At 39.2% G+C, this 25,223-nt stretch overlaps 1 protein-coding gene across 4 annotated transcripts in view; it reads right to left on the bottom strand.

Moving 5' to 3' along the window:
• Nucleotides 1–25,223, bottom strand: part of MATN2 (matrilin 2) — a 74,523-nt gene that overhangs the window by 22,179 nt on the left and 27,121 nt on the right. For all 4 annotated transcript variants that reach the window (XR_011139268.1, XM_068932969.1, XM_068932968.1 and 1 more), the window contains exons 4-7: nt 24,595–24,717; nt 18,988–19,110; nt 12,012–12,134; nt 2,712–2,834 (exon numbers count right to left, since the gene is read on the bottom strand). Coding sequence is in view for 3 of the 4 variants with exons in the window: in XM_068932969.1 (XP_068789070.1) it covers nt 2,712–2,834; nt 12,012–12,134; nt 18,988–19,110; nt 24,595–24,717 (492 nt within the window). In the remaining variant the exon portion in view is untranslated. The remainder of the gene's footprint in view (nt 1–2,711; nt 2,835–12,011; nt 12,135–18,987; nt 19,111–24,594; nt 24,718–25,223) is intronic.

Raw genomic sequence — 25,223 nt, forward strand, 5'->3', positions numbered from 1 at the left:
AATTAGGTAATGAGTTTGCAGGAGTTCGTCCAGATACATAATTAGAGATAATGTTGGCTTGAACAAGTGAGGCCGAGATTGATGTTTTTACTAGTTAAAGCAAGTTCCAGCTGGAACAGTCTCCTTTTTCCATGAGTTAACATCATTACAAAGAGACTTGTGTAACTTCTCAGAGCACAAGAAGAATGTGGAAAAAAATAAAATATAATAAAAATAATAATAAAAAACCCCCAGTATCCTTTCTGAAAAATTGCATCTGCAGTTTGGCACCACCTTTTACAATACAAACACCTATACTAATGTGAATTTACCATTTAAATGCTTCAGGTATCTTTTAACACACTCTTTCAAGGAGTGGAATAATCTGAAAGCTGCTAATTGCCAGGCTTCAGAAACTAATATAACTATAAATTTGATTTAATGATTTGATACATGTATGTGTAAAAATTATCGTAAGAAGGAAGGGAAGGGAAAGGGACAGGGAACGAGACAGAGGAAGAGAAAGCAGATATATTTTCAAAAGTAATTGGTGTCATGGGATATATTTATTTTTAAATATTTAACTTGTGACAGCCTAAAAACATCTAATTTTTAGAAAGTGCTGAGTTCTTGCCCCCCTAAAAAAATTCAAACCAAACTGTGCACCTAACATATATAAAACGTGTTTCCTTAAACATGGCTTTGTCATCAATAGTTTATTTAAAAAATAATTACCCTTGACCTATCTACTTTCTTATTTTCAGTAACTGAGTGCTCCTTTGTCATAAGTTCATCAGAGAAAAATGCTACCAATATTTTAGATTGTGTGTTAAGTATGCAAAATCATTCTCGGGAAAAAAGCGTCTTCTGAAAACTGGGTGACTACAAACGGGTAACGTTGTTGGGTTTTTCTAATGTTCTTATTAACAGAGAGCATTTTATCAGACAATTACTGACAGTGTAAACATACGGAAGGAAGAAGCCCGTACAAATCACCATTAGTATTAGGTGTGCTGCAGTTTAAATGGCATGTTAGCAATGTTACAGGTGCTTAATAGTAAGCACTGCCTTTGTGTTAGACACCTTGGCTGAATACATTTTTCCAGTTATTTGAATTCTAGAAGATGATGCATTGGTTCTCTATTGGATGAGGGATCTTACTCCAGCTTTACTTCATTAGGGCTGGCTCTTAGTAGACTTTACAGTACTAGAGATTTACATAGTTCAGGGAGATCTCAAAAGGGATCTGTGAGTGTTCTCTCCTCCTTTTCACACCTCACCTCACTGCAGCAACTAGTTAGTTTGTGAGGAACACTCAGTTCTGCACGTTTTACCATCATGTCTTAGGGCTTCCCCAGGATGACATTTGCATACCAATGACTCTTCAGTGCTAACACATTCATATTCATTGCTATAGTGACCTAAAGCACAGAAGTTTACTTCTGTAGAGAGAATAGCATTGAAGAGTTCAAGCCAATATCAGGACTTCCAAAAAAATGGTTTAGAAAAGTCCATGTTTCTAAAATGGGACTGGATTCTCTGGGCACCTGCTTAAGCTGTGGATAGCAGCTGATCTGATGGCTGATTGCTACTGCTTGACTAGGCAAGACTTTTGACTCCCATACTCCTGCTTCTGTAGTCATCAAAACTGATCACAGGCAAGGAGGAATGTCTGGTGCTTGTAGACAATGATGTATTCTTCCTGATTCATAAAGAGGGCCTATCTGCAGATTTTCTGCTTTATTTTACAAGCTAATACAACATTAGCCTTATAAAAAAGTTTTGGAATAGCAGCTTGATTCTGAAAATGTCACCGGATTTACAGCCTGATCCAAAGCCCCTGGAAATTAAGGAAAAATATCCCAAATGAGAATTGCAGTTTGTCTTTAGTTCACAATTACAACCTTGGCAATAAATATGCTAGATAATACTAGGTCTTTTGGTCTTACGCTTGCCAAGCACATCCATTCTTTAAAATCTTGAATGTGTTAAAATACCATGTAGATAATAAAGAACATGGTAGCAGGGATTGTTGTAAAAAACACTGTGTAGACAAAGGTTCTTCATGAGAAAGCATCTTTTAGACTGAAAGAAAATACAGTTCCAGAAACAGATAAATTTTATGAGAGCCTAAAAATATAATTGTGTTGCTCTAGGCAAGCTTCTTATTCATAACATATCAGTGATATAATCCCCCCACCTCAGTTCTACTGGGCCACTAGGTCAAGCTTGTTCTTTTTACTGAATATGTGCTCGTTCAACGTTAAGACCACCACAGGAAAAATCTGCTGTGACTCTAGGTTCCCACTCAAGAAGAGCTGTAACACAAAGTTCTTTCTGCAGTATGTAGATGTATGTCCATGGCTAGACCAACTCAGCCAAGCAGAGGGAAATTTTAAAAAACAGCTGTTTGTGTCACTACAAAACAAGGTCAGAATGTCTCAAGTAAGTAGTGAACTTCTTAGTTTTGAGCCACTGCCTTCCTATATTATTCCTCATGTTCCCATAAATCTCTTATGAAAAAGTCTAATATACAATCTAGTCCATGCAACAGCAAACTGTATTCTTCTTTCCAGCGTGACTGGCTGAGGTTAAAATTCACGTTCCCAAAGAAAGATTTGTTTCAGCCTTAATTATAGAGAAAAATTCCATCTTGCCAGAAAGGAAACCATTCACAGCAGGTTTAACAAATAAAAGCAGATGAACTTTATTAGGTCCAAAGAATTACTCACTTTTGCATGTTTTCTTATCTGGATTAAGTGTAAACCCTTCTTGGCATCGACAAAAATAGGAATCATCTGTATTAACACATTCCTGTTCACAGCCATGGTCCTGCAGAGAACAATAGTCTGGTCCTAAATTGGGAAAAAAAAAATACATCAGTGAGGAGCATACAGAAATAAATTAAGTGAAAAACAGATACCTCATTTACTTTTGCTTACCTCTCTAGGCACCATTCTGACTTCTCCCCATATTGTTTCAGAACATGAAAATATAATGTTCCTTTTTTACAATGTTACTTTAATGTTACTTTTTTACAAGTATCTGCCATGCTTAAGTATACCTTGAAGTGCTATGCACATTACTTGAATGAATTCTTGGAGAATACATGTACAACATGCAGTACAGAAATTAGCACCATAAATATTCCTTGACATTATGCGGCTGAATCCTACAAAGTTGTCTCATTTTTATCCTAACAAATTACCTCTTTATTTTACTCAGAGTAAGTTAGATACGATCTAAAACAAATTCACAAGCATGCTTTTGAGCTGCAGTCACTAGATCAAATCAGGACTTCATCAGGAGTGTCAATGTTTTAACGGTTTGCTATATAGTTCTCCCATTTAAAATGTTCATGAGCAGAAAGACACTCAAATTCTAGCAACAGCTACTACTTGCATGTAAAGTACCCTAGAGAAGAACAATAGCTGCTGTAATCATTGAGACCAGTACCCCATAGGGTCTAACACTATTAATGAAGTCAAGGAATCTGACATTTACTTAGATATGGTGTCTGGCCATCACTTAGTTTTACACCAGTGGAGTTAACTAACTTGCACTAGTAAAAGAATGGTCTCGATCCTCCAATACTGCTAAAAAGATAAAAAAGTGAGAAATCAAGAAAGTAATGTTTTTAAAGACATCCAGGGACTTCTGAATACCTTACCAAAGAACCGTAACTGACATTCAGAGACTTTGTAATTCCAGAGGCAATTTGCTTCCTGAGGCAGACAGTTCTTTTCTTATATGCATGGGGACCAAATGCAACTTGCCTTTATGTATGATGATAAAAAACTATATTTTCAGGACAAATAAACTGGAATGTGACTTTATAAAAAAGCTTGAGAATATTCACAGAATCACAGAATGGTTGAGGTTGGAAGGGACCTCCGGAGATCATCTAGTCCAACCCCCCCTCCTCAAGCAGGGTCCTCCAGAGCATATTGCACAGAATCGCATGCAGGAGGGTTTTGAATATCTCCAGGGAAGGAGACTCCACCACCTCTCTGGGCAACCTGGTCCAGTGATCTGTCACCCTCACAGGAAAGAAGTTTTTCCTCAAGTTCAGATGGAACTGCCTGTGGTTCAGTTTCTGCCCATTGCCTCTTGTCCTGTCACTGGGAACCACAGAGAAGAGACTGGCCCCATCCTCTCAACACCCTCCCTTCAGATACTTGTACACATTGATGAGATCACCTCTCAGTCTTCTCTTCTCCAGGCTAAACAGGCCCAGCTCTCTCAGCCTTTCCTCACAGGAGAGATGCTCCAGTCCCTTCATCATCTTTGCAGCCCTCCACTGGACTCTCTCCTGTAGTGCCATGTCTCTCTTGGACTGGGGAGCCCAGCACTGGACCCAGTACTCCAGATGTGGCCTCCCCAGGCCTGAGGAGAGGGGGAGGACCACCTGCCTTGACTTGCTGGCAACACTCTTCCTAATGTGGTCCTTGCTGGTCTTCCCAGGAGACCATTGGCCTTCTTGGCCACAAGGGCACACTGCTGGCTCATGCTTAACTTGTTGTCCACCAGCACTCCCAGGTCTTTCTCTGCAGAGCTGCTTTCCAGCAGGTCAACCCCCAGCCTGTACTGATGCATGGGGTTATTCCTCCCCAGGGGCAGGACCCTGCACTTGCCTTTGCTGAACTTCAGGAGGTTCCTCTCCGCCCAGCTCTCCAGCCTATCCAGGTCCCTCGGAATGGCAGCACAGTCTTCTGGTGGGTCAGCCACTCCTCCCAGTTTAGTATCATCAGGAAACTTGCTGAGGGTGCACTCTGTCCCTTCCTCCAGGTCATTGATGAATACACTGAACAAGACTGGACCCAGGACTGACCCCTGGGGGACACCGCTAGCTACAGGCCTCCAACTAGACTCTGTGCCACTGACCACAACCCTCTGAACTGTGCTATCCAGCCAGTTCTCAATCCACCTCAATCCACTGTCCACTCATCCAACCCACGCTTCCTGAGTTTACCTAGGAGGATGTGATGGGAGACAGTGTCCAAAGCCTTGCTGAAGTCCAGGTAGACAACATCCACTGCTCTCCCCTCATCTACCCAGCCAGTCATCCCATCAGAGAAGGCTATCAGATTGGTCAAGCATGATTTCCCTTTGGTGAATCCACGCTGACTACTCCTGATCACCTTCTTGTCCTCCACATGCTTAGACATGACCTTCAGGATGAGCTGTTCCATCCCCTTTCCAGGGAGGGAGGTGAGGCTGACAGGCCTGTAGTTCCCTGGGTCTTCCTTCTTGCCCTTTCTGAAGACTGGAGTGACACTGGCTTTCTTCCAGTCCTCAGGCACCTCTCCTGTTCTCCAAGACCTTTCCAAGATGATGGAGAGTGGCCTAGCAATAACATCCGCCAGCTCCCTCAGCACTCGTGCGTTTTATCCCATATGAATTCCACTTTATGTACTTTCTTTCCCCAAGAACACTTTCTTTTCCAAAGCTGTTTATGATGGCATATACACACACACATATACACAACACAGACCTTAGCTGGTTCCTAAAACTAATTTGCTTGAAGAGGCAGAAGCCATAAAGCCATGTGTGTGCACCACAGGAATAGAAGTGTATGCATTCTGAACCCAAATTAGTATATTTACACAATGTTGTGTTGCACCTACCTGCTCAAATCTTTGCTAATTCCAGAATATCCAAAACGCAAGACAGACTTTTCCTGGGTAACTGATCATCAAGATGACCACAAAAGATGAAAAAATTATGTTATTATCTCTGTTGGAACCTTGAGGCTATTATGTTGGGAACACTAGAAACACGTTTCACAGGGCTTCATTAACACAGTCAAGATTAATGATGCTAACCGAAGGCCTTCACCAGCTACAGTTTATGTGAACCTACCCACAACTCAAACAGGGGCCTTTCTAACTCCTTGCCCTGCTAAAGAACAACAATTGGGACTCACATCCCCTAAATACAAGCAGAAGGCACCATCTGTTCTCCTGAAGGACGCAGCAGTAGTGGCAAGAGTCCTCTTACCTAACAGGTAACTTAGCAGAAAGGAATTAACTCCACCTGCTTGACTGACAATCTGGATTTGCTGCTCCCCTCTCTTTCTGCCATGCACAAAATACTCTGCTGGTGTTTGGCAGGGCTCCTCTCATGAGCCAAGTTCCCTGCATTTCACTCAGAAAAGGTTGGAGTGATTCCCAGTGAAAATATTTGTAAGACATGTATGACAGTACTGATAACATTTACATTTTCAAGCTTTTCTTTACTACAGCTTACTTTCTATCTTGAAAGGAAAGCCAGGAGGCTGAGATAATCACAAGGGCCTGGGAGCTGTAGCCCGAGGCCTAGACCTACTTGCTGATGCAAGTGTTCTGGTCTGGCGTGAGTGTGAGTGTTGGCTAGTTGGCAGTTGTCCCTGAGATTCAGTATGTAAGCCAAATTTGTAGAAATTTATGTTGAAGGTTTTACATTTACAAACAAAGCTATCAGAAGCTTCTTCCTTCATGTTTATGCTGACTGAAAGCCAGCCTGATTCATAACATATGGGAACTCAGGCACACTTTTGCCCTGAAGGGATCTCATGTCTTAACTTTTGCAGCGTTAAAAGCTATCCAGTTCCTTTCTTCATGTTTTATTTTATTAGTAAGGCTCAGAAGATATCAAGTGTGAGAAAAAGTGCCTTAATAAGTGTTATTTATGCTTAGATTCAGAAGATGTGTCTTGAATGAGAATGATTTTGCATAGTGTTTGCTTGTCCTTCCCTGACTAGTGCTTTTGAATCAATCCCTATGTCCTAGTATGCCCAGCCATTTTGTTCTTCTCAAATCACAACCTGATGGTATTTTTTTCCCCTTAGTTTTAGCTTAATTTAAAGCAGTCATAACAAAACAGTCATAACATGGTCACTGTGTTCAGAGACATTCAGAGCTGTAAGAAGCCTTGTCTGCAGCCTCTGCCCATTTGCTTGGGAGCTGCATTTAAGCTAAAGCCCTTCCCCTTGGTTCTTGCTTGAGCTATGTGATAGGTATGCCTGTGCCCAACCTTTCACTTTGCTGATCCTGGCTTGCCGAACGGCTGACTTGACTTCCTGGCTTGACCTTGGACCTCTCTTGTCTCTATGGACTTGTCTGGTAATCACTGGACTGTTGGCTTAGCCTGGTTACTGTCACAGGACCTGTTTTGCTCTTCTTTGGGTACTGTAGGACTGCATGCTTTGTCAGAGAGCTTACTGACCCTGCCTGCCCTGCTTTCACCCTTGGCTCCCTTAGCTCCAAAGATGTGATCAGTCCACTTTTGTGCTATATGTTAAGGAGCTCCTCAGCTCCACAGAGGTCCAATGTGAAACCAAATATGTGCCTGTTGAGAGTCTCTGGATCAAGATCAGAGCAGGAACAGGGAACAGGGTGGTGGTGGTGGTGTCTGTTACAGGCCACCTGACCAAAAGGATGTAGTGGATAAGACTTTCTACAAACTACTAGCAGAAGTCTCCACATTACAGGCTTTTGTCCACGTTGGGAATTTCAACCATCTAACCACCTGCTGGAAGAGCAAGACAACAGACATTGTGCAGACAGGCTTTTGTCCACGTTGGGAATTTCAACCATCTAACCACCTGCTGGAAGAGCAAGACAACAGACATTGTGCAGGCAATTTGGGAGGTTCCTAGACTGTCTTGGTGACAATTTCCTAACACAAACGCTAGATGGACAATGCCAGACCTGCTACTTGCAAACAGGGAAGAACTGGTGGTGATGTGATCACGGATGGCAGCTTGGGATGCTGTGACCATGAAACTACTGATTTCAAAATGTAGACTGAGAGGCGAAAGAGCAGAGTTAAGACTGTACTTTACAAGCTCAGATTTCAGCTTGTTCAGGAAATTGCTAGGAAGAATCCCCTGTGAAAGAGCCAAGAAGAGAACTAGATGCCCAGGAGAACTAGATGTTTTTTAAAGAAAACTTAGTAAGAGCTCAGGAACAAACAATACTGTTGCGGTAGAAGATCTGCTTCCTTGAGAATCAAGGAGCTTCTCAATGAACTAAAATGCAAAAAGGGAGACTAGCAGAGGTAGAAACAAGGACCAAGGGAAAAGAGGAGTATTAAAGCATTGCTTAGGCACTTAGGAACAAAATCAGAAAGACCAAATCCCAGCTGGCATTATGCTTAGTAAGGCACGCTAAGGATAATAAGAAGGGAGTCTACAAGTATGCTAGTAGCAAAAAGAAATTCAGACAAAACGTGGGACCGCTGTTGGAAGGGGGAACAATCTAGTAACGAATGATACAGAAAAGGCTGAAGTACTCAATGCCTTTTTTATTCCTGGTTCTCACAGGTAAAACCTGCTCCCAGCACAGTCTAGGAAGGAGAGGCTCAAGCAACACAGCTTAGAGAGTACTTAGAGATTTATGGTCCTGACTGGGGCTTACCTGGGAGTGCTGAAAGAGCGAGCTGATGTGATTGTGAGGCCACCATCTATCATCTATGAATATTCATTGGGACTGACAGAGGTCCTTGATAACTGAAAAAGGCTGACATTACACTCATCTTTAAAAAGGCAAGAAGAAAGACCCAGGGAACTATGGGTCAGTCAGCCCTGTCTCAGTCCTGGGATAGTGGAGTGTATTCTCTTGCAATCCCTTTTCAAATATGTGAAAGACAAGAAGATAATCAGGAAAAGTCAACATGGATTTAGCAAGGACAAATCATGCTTGATCAACCTGATCATCTTCAAAGATGAAACGCCTGGCTCTCAGGACCAGGGGAGAACAGTGGATATAATATAGTTTGACATTAATAAAGCTCTTGAGATTGTCTCCCACAGCATTCTCACTGGGAAGCTGGTGAAGTATGGGCTGGAAAAATGGACTGTTAGATGGCATGAAAATTTGTTAGACCAGGAGCCTTAAAGGGTAGCAATAAATGGCTTGACATCTGGCTGGCTGCTGCTGCTAAGGAGGAGAGTACCACAGGGACAGTACTGGGGCCCATACTGCTAAACACCTTCATCAGTGACATAGATGACGACACAAAGTGCACCCTCAACAAATCTGTGGATGACGCTAAATTAGGAACAGTGACTTAAAGCAAATATTACAACTCCAATACAACTCCAAAGTTCTCCAAAAGCAGAACTTTGATAAACTTGAGGATTGGACCATCAGAAATCTTACAAAGTTCAGCTAAAGAATTGCAAAGTTTTGTACATGGGGCAGGAACACCTTGGATTTGTACAGACTGGGAAGCAACTGGCTGTTAGGGTACAGCGAGGGCTGGAGGCTCCCTGAAGGATGGGGAGCCAGAAGCCAAGGGGGATTCCTGTGGCAGCTTGAGACCCTGAGGCTGAGGCCAGGCTGAGGCTGGGCGGTTACCTGTGGGTCGGGGTTAGGGTTGGCAGAGCCTGTGGCCAGGCAGGAGAAGGGCTATAGCATCTTGGAGCAGGGACTGACAGCCCTGGGCTGGGGTGAAATGGGGTCCTAGGCCTGGGTAGGGGTGGAGAGGCCCCAAGGAAGTGAGCAGGGACAGTAGAGGCCTGGTGGTGCTCTCCAGACCTTGACACTGGCTAAGCAGCAGCTCTGGGAGAAAGGACCTCGAGGTTTATAGTAGGTATGAGGATTGAATATAAGCCAAAAGTGTGCTTTCCATACAAATAATGTAAACCTCATACTGGGATGCATAGCAAGCAGATTGAAATAAGTTACTATCCCTCTCTACTCAGTAGTGGTGAGGTTGCTCTTGACATACTTTGTCCATTTTTAGAGCATCTCTCCACTTCCCCCCCCAATCCCCTAGCCTTCCCACCACCTCCAGTTCAAGAGAAGAAACTGAAGAAGGTCCAACAGGGACTTACTAAGACTGTTAGGGGCACAGGGCACGTGATTAGTGAGGATAGCTTGAGGGGAGAAGAAGGTATCTAATAGCAGCTTACAACTACTTGCTGTTAGCAGTTACAAAGGTGATGGAGCTAAACCTTTCTTGGTAGTGCCAGATGATATAACAAGGGGCAATGGTCATGACCTATGGCTTGGGTGATTCAGGCTGGACATTCGTGAAAAGCTTTTCACTAGGAGGGTAGCGTAGCACTGCAACTGGTTTCCCAGAGAGGTTTTGAAATCTCCATCTGCGGAGCTTTTCAAGACTCAGCAAGACAAAACCATAGCTGACCTCGTTTATGGTTTGTGATAGTCCCACTTTGAAGGGGAGGCTGGAGTAGATGACCTCCAGAGGTTCCTTCCAACCAACACTTATAAGTACTTATTCTTCTGATATAAGAGCAGAAGCACATGGTCAAACTGAAAGTCTATATAGCTCAATATCCTGTCTCCAGCAATACGTGTTTAAGGCAGGTAAGGACAGGACAAACCTGAAATACTACTTTCCCAGAACACTCTCTCTGCTTCCAGCAGTCTGTGACTCATCATTTTAAACAGGTTAAAATGATTCATAGGATTAGACCATAAGCAAAAACCAACTGAAGACTTATAAAATGTTCATATAGTTGTAAGATCTTGGATCACTTCAAACTAGGGGAGAAAACACTACTTAAAATCTACCTTTTAAAATTGAAGGAATCAATAAGAATTTTTGCTTGGGCATTGGAAAGCACTTATATTATACTAAGATTATTCCAGACTACATAAATGTGGAAATATATGTGGAAGTATAAGAGAATTTAGCTAGCCTTTAGCTGAGAGACACTGACAAAGCGGCTAGTGCGTATAAGCTACAAGCAACATGAACTGGCATCAGCTGTACTTTGGCCCATGGGGAAAAGTGAGATTCGTCTCCCCTAATTTTAGCCATCCAACAATTAGATGTCTAGTGTGGCAAGTCATATCCATACTTTCTGCAAAATCAAGGAAAATGTAGGCTCTTCCATAACTATGTATCTCAGAGAGGTGCAAAAAATCATGTTCTAGCAGTTCATGTCTCTTTTCCTTGATCATAAGGTCAGATGCCCAGCCTCGATTAGATGCTTTCTTTTTACATAGTTAACATTAAGTGAAACATACCAACCATAATATATTATACAGTCGAGAATTGCATAGCCTCTCATCATAAAGCTGAGAGTACCCCCAAGACTGTTAAACTCACAGAAATGCAGTGCTGTATTGATGCATTTTTTGAGAAATAATATTTGTTCACATCATTAAATAATACAGGCTAAATTCACCACTAGCATCAGCAGATCCACTCTCCTAAAGCTAATGGAGTTTATGTACTTACAGATACAAAAAAGTTTTTTTATCAAAGCTCAAAATAATAAAGAAAGAGAACTAGGTACATTCAATTTTCCCTTCACGTTTCCTGAAAGTGAGTTACGACATTTGACAATGTAGAGTTTTTAGCTTGGTTTCCCAAGGAAGGGAAGCCTTGGTAAAATCATTCTCTGGTCTGCCAGTTCCTCTCCATCTCCAACTCTGCTAATTTTTGAATTTATTATTAGCCCAGTATCAAACAAAAATGACAAGGAACAAACAGCAAAGCTACAATAAGGTGGAAACATGGAAGCTTGGTAGAGGCTACTGATGCCCCCAGAGCGTTGGCAAAAGGTATCAAAGAATGCACAGCGCAACTCAGTATTGAGGAAAGTTCATAAGAAAAATAGGCTGCAATGGTTCTTCTGATGGTGGAACTACTTGCTCGATTTAATTTAAACTTGTCTTACAAACCAAGGTGAGGAGAAATTGCTTTGTACAGACTGATCTTCTTTTGGTTTGTTTGTTTGCCTAGATAGGGAGGTGATATTCTAAATGTAAAAGCTGGATCATCAAAATGACTCTGCAAGATAAAGCTTTTGGCTTTCACCATCTGAAAAGGATCCTAGTCTCATGTTAAGAGCTCCCTGTCCATAGAAGGTACCCTTGTCCTTTCAGAAAAAATCCCAAACAAGCCCCCCAAAAGCTTTCATCGGTTTTACAACCTTTGGCTCCAAGGGCACTCTAACCATTTTTTATATTTGACATATTATTCACTGTTCTCAGGAACAGAGGGAGAACTACTGCTAAGAACTGGAAAGCAGGAGAACAAACTTCTCAGATTTAAACCTTATAATAACTTACTTCTGCAAGTTCTTTTGTCTGGATTTAAAATGAACCCTGGATGGCATCTACAGTAGTAGGAGTCCTCAGTATTAACACATTCATGTTGGCAACCTTGGTTATCCAAAGCACAGTAGTCTACAACTGAAAAAACAAACAAACAAACAAAGAGTAATAGGTACAATTAGAAAAACAAAATTGGAACTATTATTATATACAGAGATTACGGTACTAGCTACAAATAGCAGCTATAAAAGAAGAAGGAAAAGCTGACGTAATTTCTGCCCTGAAGAGCCTTTCTGCAACAAGCAGTGCGCTTTGAATACCACTCTGTAGATCAGCTGACAGTGATTTTGATGAGTCCCAGGTTATTTCTCCTACCATATCCTCAACTTTCCAGTTGTCAGGCTGTTTCTCCAGTCCCAGTCCTGGAATCAGTGATGGTTTGTTGCACCTAATTGCTCTACATTTCTTCAGCTCCCTCCCAGCTGTGCTGGGCATCAAGAACTGGTCCAGTAGCCAGTAGCCTGAAAACGCAGGAGACTCATGGCAATACCTTCTACACTGAGGATTGTCACAGCACATTCAGTCCCTCTGCCTTGCTCTAGAATCATCCTATACAAAGCAGCTGCAGCTATGGAGCCTGTGAGCAGTCTAGCACTGATATCTTGCTTCTATAAATGCTTTTTGTATGACAGAAATAAAACATCATACTTGGTTCAGTGGCTTGTTACAGAAACCCATATTTGCAAGATAGATTGCCAAAGAGTAATAATGTAATATTTTAGACTTCACTTAGACAACAAGGAAATTCAAAATAGAAGTGTAAAGGAGCGAAACGATTTTTTTTGTTATTATGTCCCTGCAGTTTAAGCTGTTTATTCACACAGGAAATCTTAGAAGAAATTAAAGACAAATAACAAAGCGGGTGTCCTGTCCACACAAAACTGCCAGGCTCACACTGGGAAAGGCTGCCTGATCTCTTCTGCAGAAGACAGTAATGTGCCCAGCTTTACACAGATGTTTAGTGAAACCACTTTTCCCTCTTTCCCATTGAGTAATTGTTTTTATTACTTTACACTACTGACCCTCCCAAAGTACTTTTAAGATTCAATAGTTTGTTTTTAATAAAATCAGTTCTTTCTTCAATAGCCCTGCCTGCATGAATAAAGGCAGATACTCTGGCGTGCTAAGCCAAGGCCGTCCAGTCACGAAAACAGATAATTCATTTAGTTACTTTGAATGAATTTCCTTTAACCCATCAGAATACTGGGGCTGAATCAAGTCAAATTAGGCTGCTCACTGGGTACCACATGAGACCGTTTTCCTGGCAAGTGCCTTCCTATTTCCAGACTGAACAGCTTCATATAAAAACGCATTTACTGAATATACATTTCAAGGATATAATGTGTCATACAAGTAGTCAGCTTTCCTCTTAAATTAATTCTAACCACATGCACACTTTCAAGTGGTTTAGAAGACATTTTAGCAAATAGGTAAGACAAAAAACGTACGATTTCTTCTACCCAGTACCCTATCTGGGAAAAAGCCTGTACGAATGTCTCCATAAAGTCACCTCCTTCTCTGCATTTAAACCCCAATAAACATGCATTTCTACCACAATAGACATGCATTTCTACTACACTATCTGCAACTGACCAATGAATGACAATAAAGTTGAAAAATAACTACACAGGTTCCAGACTTTTTTTTTGGTCAACATCTGAGCAGTTATCACCCTAAACACTTTCAGATTGCAATCTCTTCCAGGGACGGACTTTCACTTCTTACATGTATACATTTGTTAATGTACTGTGGACACAAATGGGGAAAGAATAATCCATATGAGATAATAATTTTTACAGGCTTACTTTGCTCCATGTATATTAATTCTGGGGAGCTCTTACTCATACAGTAGTAGTCTTCTGGCCTCCAACAATAATGAGCATATCAATATAAACAAAGCCTTTTTACTGACATAGTTAAAAAGTGAGGACATTCTCTTGACTGTTGCTTTTGGAGATAAGTATCATTTCATTATTTCAATAATTTAATACATAAATTGCTCCAATTACAGGCAGGCTTGGCCTTGCAGACTTGCACTAACAATCTACCTACAAATTTATTTCGTTCTTTCAGCGTCCAGTTTCGTCTCGGTGGCAATTGCTTAGAAGGGAGACTTGTCAATGCATTTCAGTCAGCAAGTAAGCTGACCATTGAATAAAATCTTCCTGGAAGGATTGAGAGGAATTATAAATGTATACTTCTTATATTGAGGCATTGCAGTCCTTTACATGGTATACAGAAAATAGAGTTTGTATAAGACCAAAACAGAATAATATGTTCCTCATTTTTGTTAACAATTTTATTATTCTCATATTTCTTTACTGAGTAGTGAGATGTGCATTAGAATGCTAACGTTTAGATCTCACTGTTTTTAATGTTAGTCTATGCTTATTTCAACAAAATACATTTCTAAATGATGAATTACTGATATTTTTAGCAAGCAAGCAATGAATTCAGTTGTCATCTCCCCATGTTTGTTCCACCCTGCTTTTCTCGTTTGGAATTACTTGCTAAGTGATGAGAGACATCTTTTATTTCCAGCTTGCAAATCTGTTCTCAGGGTGCTTATGTCCACTTCCCTGATCCATGGTCAGCATGGATTGCCTTTCTCCTGTATTGTTATTTTACTCCTGTAATGTTTATATAGCTTTTTCAGGCTTAGGAGAATGAAGTGAGCTAAACATGAGGGGGTGAAGAAAGCCTAAGGAGGAAAGGGGGCAGAATAAGGAAAGGCATAAGGAGAATGAAAGAAAGAAAGTAGGGGAGGAGTAGAGGAGACTCATGGAAGACTCTGGAAGTAGCTTAAGAACCTAGAAACCAGCTGAAAATGTAGCGGTGCCAGGAGTGCAGACAGATGCCAGGAGCCCAAGCAGTGCCAGAAGAGAGCCCAAGCCCAACAGCTCTGCAGCTGAAACAGAGGGAGTCTAGCACCAGCGCCAGGAAAGAGAGGACAGCATGTCCAGCAGCACCAGCAAGGTGGGGAGAGTGGGATCAGGATGGGGAGGACTGTGTGTCCAGCAGGACTAACAGCTGGAGAAAGAGTGGTTCAGTACCACAAGACTTTAACTGACAGGGTTTTGTTCATATGAGGGAGGGTGGTTAGCATGAGAAGCTAATTAAAAAGGCCCTGGATAGTGCTCTGCCAGTTTAGTCTGCAAATTTCTTCATAAACTTTTGTATTGCAAACACTCAGAGTGACTGGTCATTCAGTGGTCACTCTGAATAGATACATGGCGAGCTGCTGGTTGTGAGACTCTATTTAATCATAGCCATTCAGGTAGAAGGCTGACAGATGTGTCACTTAGGCAGTCAGCATTGCCTTTGATCCTTAACCGGAGAACGGAGCCTTTCCAAAAAGAGGAGGAGAACCTAACAAACCTGCCTGTGAAATGGGTGTTTGCACTTTCTCATTTCCTTTTGCTGGGGTTAAAATTTTAGATGTCTTAAATCTCTCAGAGAGGAACCTCTGTCTGTTTGAAAGACTTGCAAAACACGTATGTCCTCCTGAAATTCTCTCCTCATTTTCTGGATGAAGAGAACAGAGTAACCTTAGTGAAGTCAACTGCTTTTTACAAAATTATTGTTGTACTCTGATGTCACTGGTATACGTGTGTAATCAGGAAGCTCTTCCCTCTGATCCTGCTCATGTGATAATAAACCATTCATAGAAATGAATGGCTCACTAGCTGAAAACTAATGAAAAGTGAGAGTTATTACTATTGGTTCATCACTGTATGCAGTCTCATTTACAAGATTTTCCAGTGGATCATTATTTATTGGTGATGACACTTGCAGAAGCTGGGCAGTTTGATTTTAACACATTCCTTGAAAAGTTTCAAGTTATTCAAACCTGAGAAGTCAAATTCTGCAGATTGACAGCTAATAGAATTTGCCGACAAATTAGCATCAAAACTGCAAATTAGCCAGACAATATTTTCTTGTTCAGGAAATATAGAGAGGCTGAATTCTACATGTGTAAAACATAATTAACATACATTGAACCATTCAGGTGAAATGAAGAAGTTAAATGGTCAAATAAATGATGCAAATGAAATTGAAAAATAAAAGAGCTAATACGCTTTAAAATCATAACTAACAGTGCCAGTTACTGCAGCGATATGAATAATATGAGTTCATGCTTTTTGCTAAACTAGGCAGAACTAAATAATAATCAAGCAGAGAGGAAAGACAGATAGAAAATGCAAGATATCACAGTGAACCTATGCATGAAATATGTTTTGAAAATAATTGAGAACAGCTGAGAATATGAAAGCTCTGAATGGTAAAAATAGAGCTTATAATTAACTTGTATGTCTCCAAATCAAAGAAGATCAGTGAGAAGGTAGAATGGAATGGGGAAAATATAAGAAATTAAAAGTACATAAAAATTAAAGATGTATCACACCTCCAAGTAGTACTCCACAGACTTTGCAGAGAAATGGCTAATAGGCAAAAAAAAAAAAAAAAAGTGTTATTGAAAGAAATTTAGCATAGAAGTATTTTTAAGGTTTTAATGAGAAAAATAGACTTTGTATTTATTATAAGGGATAAGATTTGACATACAAATTGAATCTACCAAAGAATTTCTTCAACATTTATTTTTATTGCTACTGCATTAGAAGGTTGCACAGCCAGTACTCAATGAAGACTTGTTGTGCTATGTACTACTGCCAATATAAAAGAAAGTATAGTCCCTGTCCTTGCAAGTTACAATGTAATTTAAGGTGAGAGGCTTCCAGAGAATGTGTAAAATCATACAGAAAATGGGGAAGGTGAGACAAATGGTGATAATGTAGGCTTACATAATCTAGTTATTGTGATCACTTAGACGACCTCAAGAAATGTAAGACAATTGTTCTACAAAACTCATAATCTCTCAACAGATGGCATTGATGAAACTAGTATCAGAATACCACATCAAATTCTACTACGCATATTTAAACATATTTTGAAAATATGCCACGAGGTATAGAGAAAGGTGCTACACAAGTGGCTTGAAAACTCAAGTAAATTCCTTATGCTGAGAAACTCCCAGAGCTCAACTAAAATAGGACAGCTGAAGGAAAGGTAAGAAATGACTTAATGCAATGCATAGCTACCTCGTAAAAATATCTTTGGCTGTAAAGGACTGTTTAACTTAACAGAGAGAGAATAGCAACAACAGCTGATGGCAATACGTATGACTATTTCAAATCCAAATATATGGTAGAAAACAATTATAGATGAAAAAAGTCTGCCAATAAAAGGCGTAGATTTTTCTATCTCATGATATAGTCACATCAAGAGCAAAGAAATACGATTTATCTGAACACAGGTAAAGGTCACTAGGATTACCTGATGTTATTGGATGAATGTCTGTGGAGTGTTAGATGCAGGAGTTTGGGACAGAACATTTAATACGCGCTCTCACCTTAAAAGCTTTGAAATAGCCGTTATTAGCTGCATTTTCAAAACGTTTCAACTTCAGAAAACAGGTTCTTAAAATGGTACATTAGTGCTAGGACAAGCAACACCTACTAAGTATCAAAGCTACGCATCATGAAGCATGGAGATGAACGTCCTCTGAAGAGTATGTACATGATCCTCATCTGTATTTGGGTGACAGTGAAACCCAAGTACTTTCAATGCTACAAAGGCTGCAAAAAATTGTCCAGCTATACAGAGCCTAAATTTTGCTGAGGAATGTAAACACTCCTATACTGAGATCATGAGGCTACAAGTAAGGGAAATATTTATAAAGAGTAAGTATAGAGTGACTATTCTTCAAAAATACGTATGTTATCCTAGGTCTAAAAGAGCCTCAAAGCTCATTTGTGTGCCCCACATAAAAGCTACATGCAGAAAGCTCAGTTCCATAAACTGTCATCCATTTTGCATCACAGAATAGGATTGTTCTGCAAGGAATAACTCTGTGACAGTAATAAGAGACAGATTAGATTGTGTTAAAGTTCTTCAAAATGTCAAGAAGGAGTACGCTGCAGGAAGCAGCTTTTCCTTGTAATAAGAAAAGCATTGTGGTGGCCTTGTGGTAGGACTTGGGGCCTAGGATTCACTTCCATGGGATTTGAGCATATGTTTGAAATTAAGCATGTATTTAAGTGCCTGAAAAGAATACCTAACAAATAAGGAAATGTTTTTTTCAATGACTTATTAGGTTTTTCTGTGGTTGGTCCCAGAAGACAATATTTTCCTGAAATATAGCAGGCGATAAAAAAGGGTAATAGCCTGATGAACCAAGTTATTCTAGAAAATATTTACTATGTATAAATGAGAAAGAAGTAAAGAGTGAGATACTTATATGTTAATAGAAAGGGAAGCATGTTTTGTGTTCAAAAATTATTATTCTTTATTTCCACACTTTCTCTTTTGGGCAGTAATTATTAGAGCTGATATTTGTTCTTTATTGCCCACAGTGCACATTAAAGGCAAAAAAGGATGGGTTCTTAACGGGGACTACCTCTGATCTGCCATCTGACTGAAACAGAGATTGAAAGCTCTCTTGGCATGACCGTAAAAACAAGTGACACATGGCAAGCAATTGCCCACTTTCAAGTTTTTCCACATCTAACTTCTGTCTGAAGAGGTACTACCTAGTTTGTCTGCTTTTGTTTGCTTTTTAATAGTCACACGTACCATGCCAGTACATTGCTGGCCACCTACATGGATCTGGAATAAAACACCAGGTACTTTCTTTCAAAATAGCAATTTTACTTTCCAAGTGAAATTATTTGGCACATTTTTTTCCCCAGACACAATACATTATGAGAAAAAGCCTAGGAACATGCCTATACATATCCTTCCTCATCTACCACCCATGCGGGAGAAGAGAGCTTCCCATCATCGCCTACGGCTAAACTGAACATTAATTCATATTAAATTTCCCTTTGTTTTATGTCAAGAGAGAAATATGAATCGCTAATCTCATACTCACCGATACAATTCTTCCCATCTGCAGCAAGCTCATACCCTTCATAACACTGACAGACGTAAGACCCAGGTGTATTCACGCAAATCTGCTCACAGTCATGTTTCTCTACAGCACAAAGATCCTGAGCTACAAAACATAATTGCATGAATATGAATTTTTTTGATCTTTGATATTGCACACCTAGACTATGGATTGAAAATAAATTTCAGGAAGCTATGAAGAGCTCTTTAGAGATGAGCTCATTTTAACACAGAATATGTTGGTGTTCTGTCAAATGGTGAAACTTTTATGCCTGGAAGAATGACCACTCAAAGCTCATTTCTTTAGCTAATGGCAATGACTATTACTGGGGCCCAGTAGCTGCTTGACTGTATGTTTCTCTAAAAAAGTTTGAAGGGTATACTTCAGGGTTTTTTTTTGAAATAAATAATTTTTGTAGTCATTTTTAATTTTTTTTTTATTTTATGTTAAAAAAAAAAGACTTAGGATGAGGGCAGAAAAGGAAATACAAGGAACCCAGGGGATCAAAAGTCTTGAGGTTCTTTAATTTTTGATTTTTATCATTTTTCAGTTTTGTGCAAAACATCACAGCAAGTTACCCTCCCCCCCTTACTACCGCTTTGTCAGAAAAAATACTACAACAAATGAGGTCAGTCCTAAGGAAACACATTTGGCTTTCTTTACAATAGACTGAAGCTATCTGAGAACCCCAAGTTTCCTCAGTGAAATCTCTGGGAAGCAGTGTTTTGTGATGCTCAGGATAAGACCTAAAGACTGTTCAATATATAATTATTGTTTACAGCTAGAAAAAAGGCCTTTGGAGCAGATTTGAGGAAAATGGGCAGGCAAATACTCATTTTCTTTTAAAACTGTCTGCTTTATATCAAGTGACATGATGAACAACATAAACAGTCCTTTAGCTCTCTTGTTCAAGAATAAAGATCCACAAACAGATAATTTTGCAGCTTGTTTCAGGCACATTTGCTCTTTTGTATTATATTGTACATTAATGTAACATTCAAAACTATATAGAGAAGAATCTAAGTGATTAAGTTAAACAAACAAATACAGAGCACAGAATACATGATTACAAAACAGCCATTGCCTGACAAAAGCCAGTCTTCTCTAGAAAACTACCTGTAAGACATTAACCGTTTCCAAGATAAAATACGATTTTGAAAACTCATTGAAGGAAACAAATACAATTGTTTGCCTGCCCAAAATGACAGGCATTGCAGTATAAACATTTACAGTCCAAGTGCAAGATCATCTGTGCAATGCGCAAGGTCAACTTCCCATACATAAAACATGCAACACAACCTTCAGCACTGTTCATCTTTGGTGAAGCCAGATTTGGACACCACACTCCCAAAGAGCTGTGATAAACTGAAGAAAATCCAGACGACAGTCTCATGAGCAGGCAGAGATAGAGCAAGATGAGGAAAAATCAAAACAACTGGGCTTGTTTAGTTTACAGAGGAGAAAACTGAGGGGAAACGTGGTAATGGACTTCAACTATAATAGCTGCAATAAAAAAGATAGGAATAAATTGTTCTTTTTGTTTATTGTTAATAAAGTGCGAAGTATTATGATGGAACTATAAGAAAGGACACTTAATTTAGACATAAGGAAAATTTGTCATAGTGAAGATAGCCAAGCTCTGGCAAGGGTGCTCACCCACAGAGATCATGGAACCTCTGTCACTGCAGAATTTTAAGTACAGGTTAGAAAAATATCTGCCAAGGCTGTTCTACACGTAGTTGACCCTGTCTTGGGGAAAACTAAGATCTTGACAGCCATTTTCAGCCTTGTTTTTTTATGACTCAGGTTTTAAGGAAGAGAACTGAGATTTCCTAGTGAGATGCTCTTGGATCTTAGAGGTATGACAAACTGAAAAAATGCACGGAATACTCTGAATAAACAAACAAGATTTAGCACTTATATGTTGCTAGTACTTTTCACCATTAAGGTATATTAGAAATATTCACTTGAACCTTGACATTACATTTTTCTGGGCATCTATTCTGCAATTCAAAAAAATAAAAAAAATGTATATGTAAACTTGTCCACCTGAGTCCTTAGCCTTCTCAGAAGCCTGTGAATCATTATTTAATTATATACTACATCTAATGTCTAACTATCTCAACTTCAGAGATCTCTGGAGCTAAGATGGTCAAGGTACTTTTTGTCAAAAATTAATTTGGGAAATTCAGCTTTTAACAAACATTTAAAAATATTTATTTAACCTCTAGAATCATAGCATTGACTTTGGCCACATAGAGAGTAGGTGAAAAGAGCAATAGTGTTTTCATCCTTTGCACATATGCAAAAACTTCTTAATGAAATAATTGTAAGAATATTTTATGTTGGACAAAAGAATGTTTTTTCCTGGATTTGTTCTGGAAGACAGCTGAGTCGCTTTTGTTCATGTGGAAAGCAACAAATCACATATGTGATAGATTTTCTTCCTTTAACGCAAGGAAATTATTTTTGTAGAAATAGCGGTATACTGAAATGTATTAAGGAACAAAGCTGACATTCATTCAAAAGAGAAATGCACCCTTTTCCAGACTGGAGCAAAGCTGCTAACTCACATTGACTGATGCCATTCGGTTAAGGGCTTTCAACTATTGAATAGAGATCTTCTGTACTCTCACAACATGAAAAATGGTGCAGAAGAAAGAAAAGAGTATAACTTTAGATACACACCTTATTTTTTTCTGCACTATTTAAAAAGTGTTAACATGTAGAGAAAGTATTTGTTCATGAAAGAGCTTACAAATATATCCAAAACTTAGAAAAATACATCTGGTTTCTGTTGATTATGTATGGCACTTAGCATAAACATGATGAATTATTTTACACAGAGGTCAAGCGAGGAACATATTGTCTCTGTGTACTTGTGAAAATCAGCAGTCCACAAAAGTGACTAATATAGTCATAAACTGTAGGCATTTCTACCACCATTTCTCCCTTTACCTCCAGAAAGAAAAATGTCCTGTTTGTGCAAGTTTGGCCCCCTTTTCTCATGAATTTCTGTTACTTCTCTGGAGAGTGTTTAGACCGTGGTCTGACTTGGTCTAGACTGCTACCGTATCATTTCCCTCCTTCACCAACGACTTGCACTTTCCTGGCACATTTACAACCAGTCTGATGGCGTTTGGTACTAGATTTCCAGTGTTAATTGTTAAAATTAGTTCATGGTTTGCTGAGAAAGAAAAAGGTCCACTAGAAGTAGGCTGAGACACATTGTACGACTCATTTCCCTTCCATATTTGGCTGATTGAAATCTAGTATCATCTGATGGATGATCGAAGCACGGATAGAGTCATGCAAGCTATGTATGTCAGGTAAGTTCGGGATATTAATGTAAGACTGAAAAAAGAGAAAAACAATGCACCAATGGGCTTTGAAAAATGGTAAAGAAGCAACATATCAAGGGCTACCGTGCGTGTGCCCCCAGTAGGAAAACTGTACACAATTCCAAAACTGTCTTGTGTCATTCATCTGTAATTTGAAGCAGTGTAGCACCTAAAAGCTGAACTATTGGCTAATAAAAATTATGGAAATGTAATATACTAAAAACCCTAAAGACACAATAAGGAAAGAATTCTTAATACTTTTAATTTAAAATTTACCTGGTTTTGAACACCAACAAAATTCACTTGTCAAAAATGATTTTAGGGGTGAGGAAGGGGAAAATGTGAGAGAGTAAATTCAAAAAAAGAGAAATTTTGAATGTCAAATAATTTCCAGAAAGTTGAAAGGAGAAGAATTCCTCCATAAAAGTTCTTTGCTATGTGAAAATGAAGATCATCAGAATGGTTTAGAAGAGAGGTTTAAAGGATACAGATATCTTAAAATGAGAAGCATTTTAAAAAGGGGCGCAGTGAAAAGAATAGGTTCAAGTATGACTGAAATGTAATTATATAGTTGGAGCCCTCATTTGGGGTTCTGACAATGCTCTCTCTGAAGAGCCATAGCAAATTTGCAGAGGCATAGAGAATAGGCTGTGTGGAAGATGATTCTTGCCGGTGTTCTTGTCTTGGCTCAGCTGTCAAACCAAGTAATGATTAGAAAAAATTTCAGATTGAATTGAATTTTTTGGTCCTTCCTGCAGAAAAAAAAAACTGAATAAAGTGTTAAATTTGTTCCATTCATCACAAAACATTCCCCTATAACTGATACACGCACACATATGATAAATGTATATACTTGATACGGGATGCTGGTGGGAAAGGCAAAGAAAACGAAGATTGTTAAAACTAGCTTGCCCCATAGCTCAACTGCATAGGAGGTGAACAGTTCAAAAGCTGTTTCCTGCTGTAGCCTAAAGGCTCTGAACACACACCTCCATACTCCAGAGCGAACACCCAAATTGCTCCAGAGCTGATATTCTTTTGTTCCCACTTCTGTTTACTGAGGCTCTGACTGAAACCAGGTGTCCCACCGCACATGTAAGGGCTCTAATCTCCAAGCAGCAGAGTACTCTCAGATACTGAGATCTCCTTCTTTCAGTGGCTGTTAAATAGTTGATGTAATATGCAGCGCAAAGTGACAGAGATTGAGAACTCTTTAATCCTAGCCTACCTCCTTGTTTTAGGATGCTCTCTTGAGATACGCAACGTGTGAGTTCAAAACCTAAGGAGCAAAGAAAGGATTTGAGCCTGGGTCCTTCACGTCATTTCTAAGAAATCTGTTGTGAGGGGGAACATCTTACGCTCTCACCAAGACTGTCTCCTCCAGTTTTCTGAAAAGCTGTTTTCCAAAATTTTGCTTCTGGCTAAAGTCATTTTGGCAAATTTGGCCTGAATTCGTGAATTTTATCCAAGCACATTTTCCACAAGTAATTAACAATAATATCATACAAGTTTTTTTTTTTTTAAATCACGGTGGACACAGAAATAAAGTTGGTGTACCTATTTAACGTACTCTGCTATTAATTAATAGGAAGCAAGTTAAAACAGATAAAAAAAACGCTGCTTACAAAGATCATAACTAAACTGCGGTACAGTTTGTTATTACAAACTATAATTAAAGTCATTTGCTTAAAAATGAAAAAGGCAGCCCTTTTTAAGAGGGAAATAAGTGCAATAAACAAGACTTGAAACTACTGACTGAAAGGTTTTAAGTCCTTATACTTCAAGTAGAAGTTAGGAAAAATTTTCTGAAAGGCAAGTTATTTCACAGTTGTCTAGTATGGGGTTTATTGCACCTTTTCTATACCATCTGGTTGCTATCAGGCCTGGATGCTAAAGTAGTAAGCCCACTACATGTCAGAAGATAAAGCAGTTCTTTGTTTAGGTGTTGCTTCATTCTTGAACTTATTACACCATTAAAATTCCAGTACAATTTTATCTCGTTACAGTGTACTTCTGCATAGTCATTTACAAAAATTAACGTGATGTCTTTTAGAAAGGTTTATGAGAACTTTCTCATTTACAAAAAACTGGAAAAAGATACAACTTTGCCTTTTCAAATTCTTTCTTATGATCAACAGTAACTGTATACTGAGCTCAGTCCTCTTTATGAACCCAACTCAAAAGATATGTAATGTTAAGCACATTTTGGTGATGTGAGAGAGAAAAGAAGTTAAAAAAGATAACATACTGCTGCAAGTCTTCTGGTCAGCATTCAGAATGTATCCTTGTTTACATCTGCATATGTAGGAGCCAGGGGTGTTTATGCAGAAGTGATCACAGTGATGCTCAACTATACTGCACATATGGGGCACTGAAAAAAGAAAGGTAAAAGTTTATTAATTGCTAGCACTACTTACTTGTAGTCAGAACTAAATAAAAAAGAAGTTTTTACAAACTTTACTGAAGTCACGTAGAATTTCTAAAGTAAATATCAACAGTCAAGACAAAAAGAAGCTTAAACCCGTAACTGATTGTGAAAAAAATCCTTAACAAATAGCAATATATATTTATTCCTAACAACAGTATGAATGTAGATATTTTCTGCGTGGTTGACATTGGTGGCATATTTTTGGACATGGAATTGCACGTGGAATGGAGATATTAACAACATAAAAATTTACAGTAGCCTATCTGGAAGCACTAGTTGCTTGATGGTCCTAAGAACACAATGAAACAAACCTGCCACATTCATATTTAGAACATAAATGAACTTTAAACACAAACTGTTCTAGAGAACATCTAATTTCTTGAATGAAGAAAATAACCTCACTGCAGAATAATAAAGTGCAACGACTAGAAGACATCTCGATGAAGAAT

Source organism: Struthio camelus, chromosome 2 (assembly GCF_040807025.1).
Source record: "Struthio camelus isolate bStrCam1 chromosome 2, bStrCam1.hap1, whole genome shotgun sequence".
In the NCBI taxonomy this organism is placed as follows: domain Eukaryota; kingdom Metazoa; phylum Chordata; class Aves; order Struthioniformes; family Struthionidae; genus Struthio; species Struthio camelus.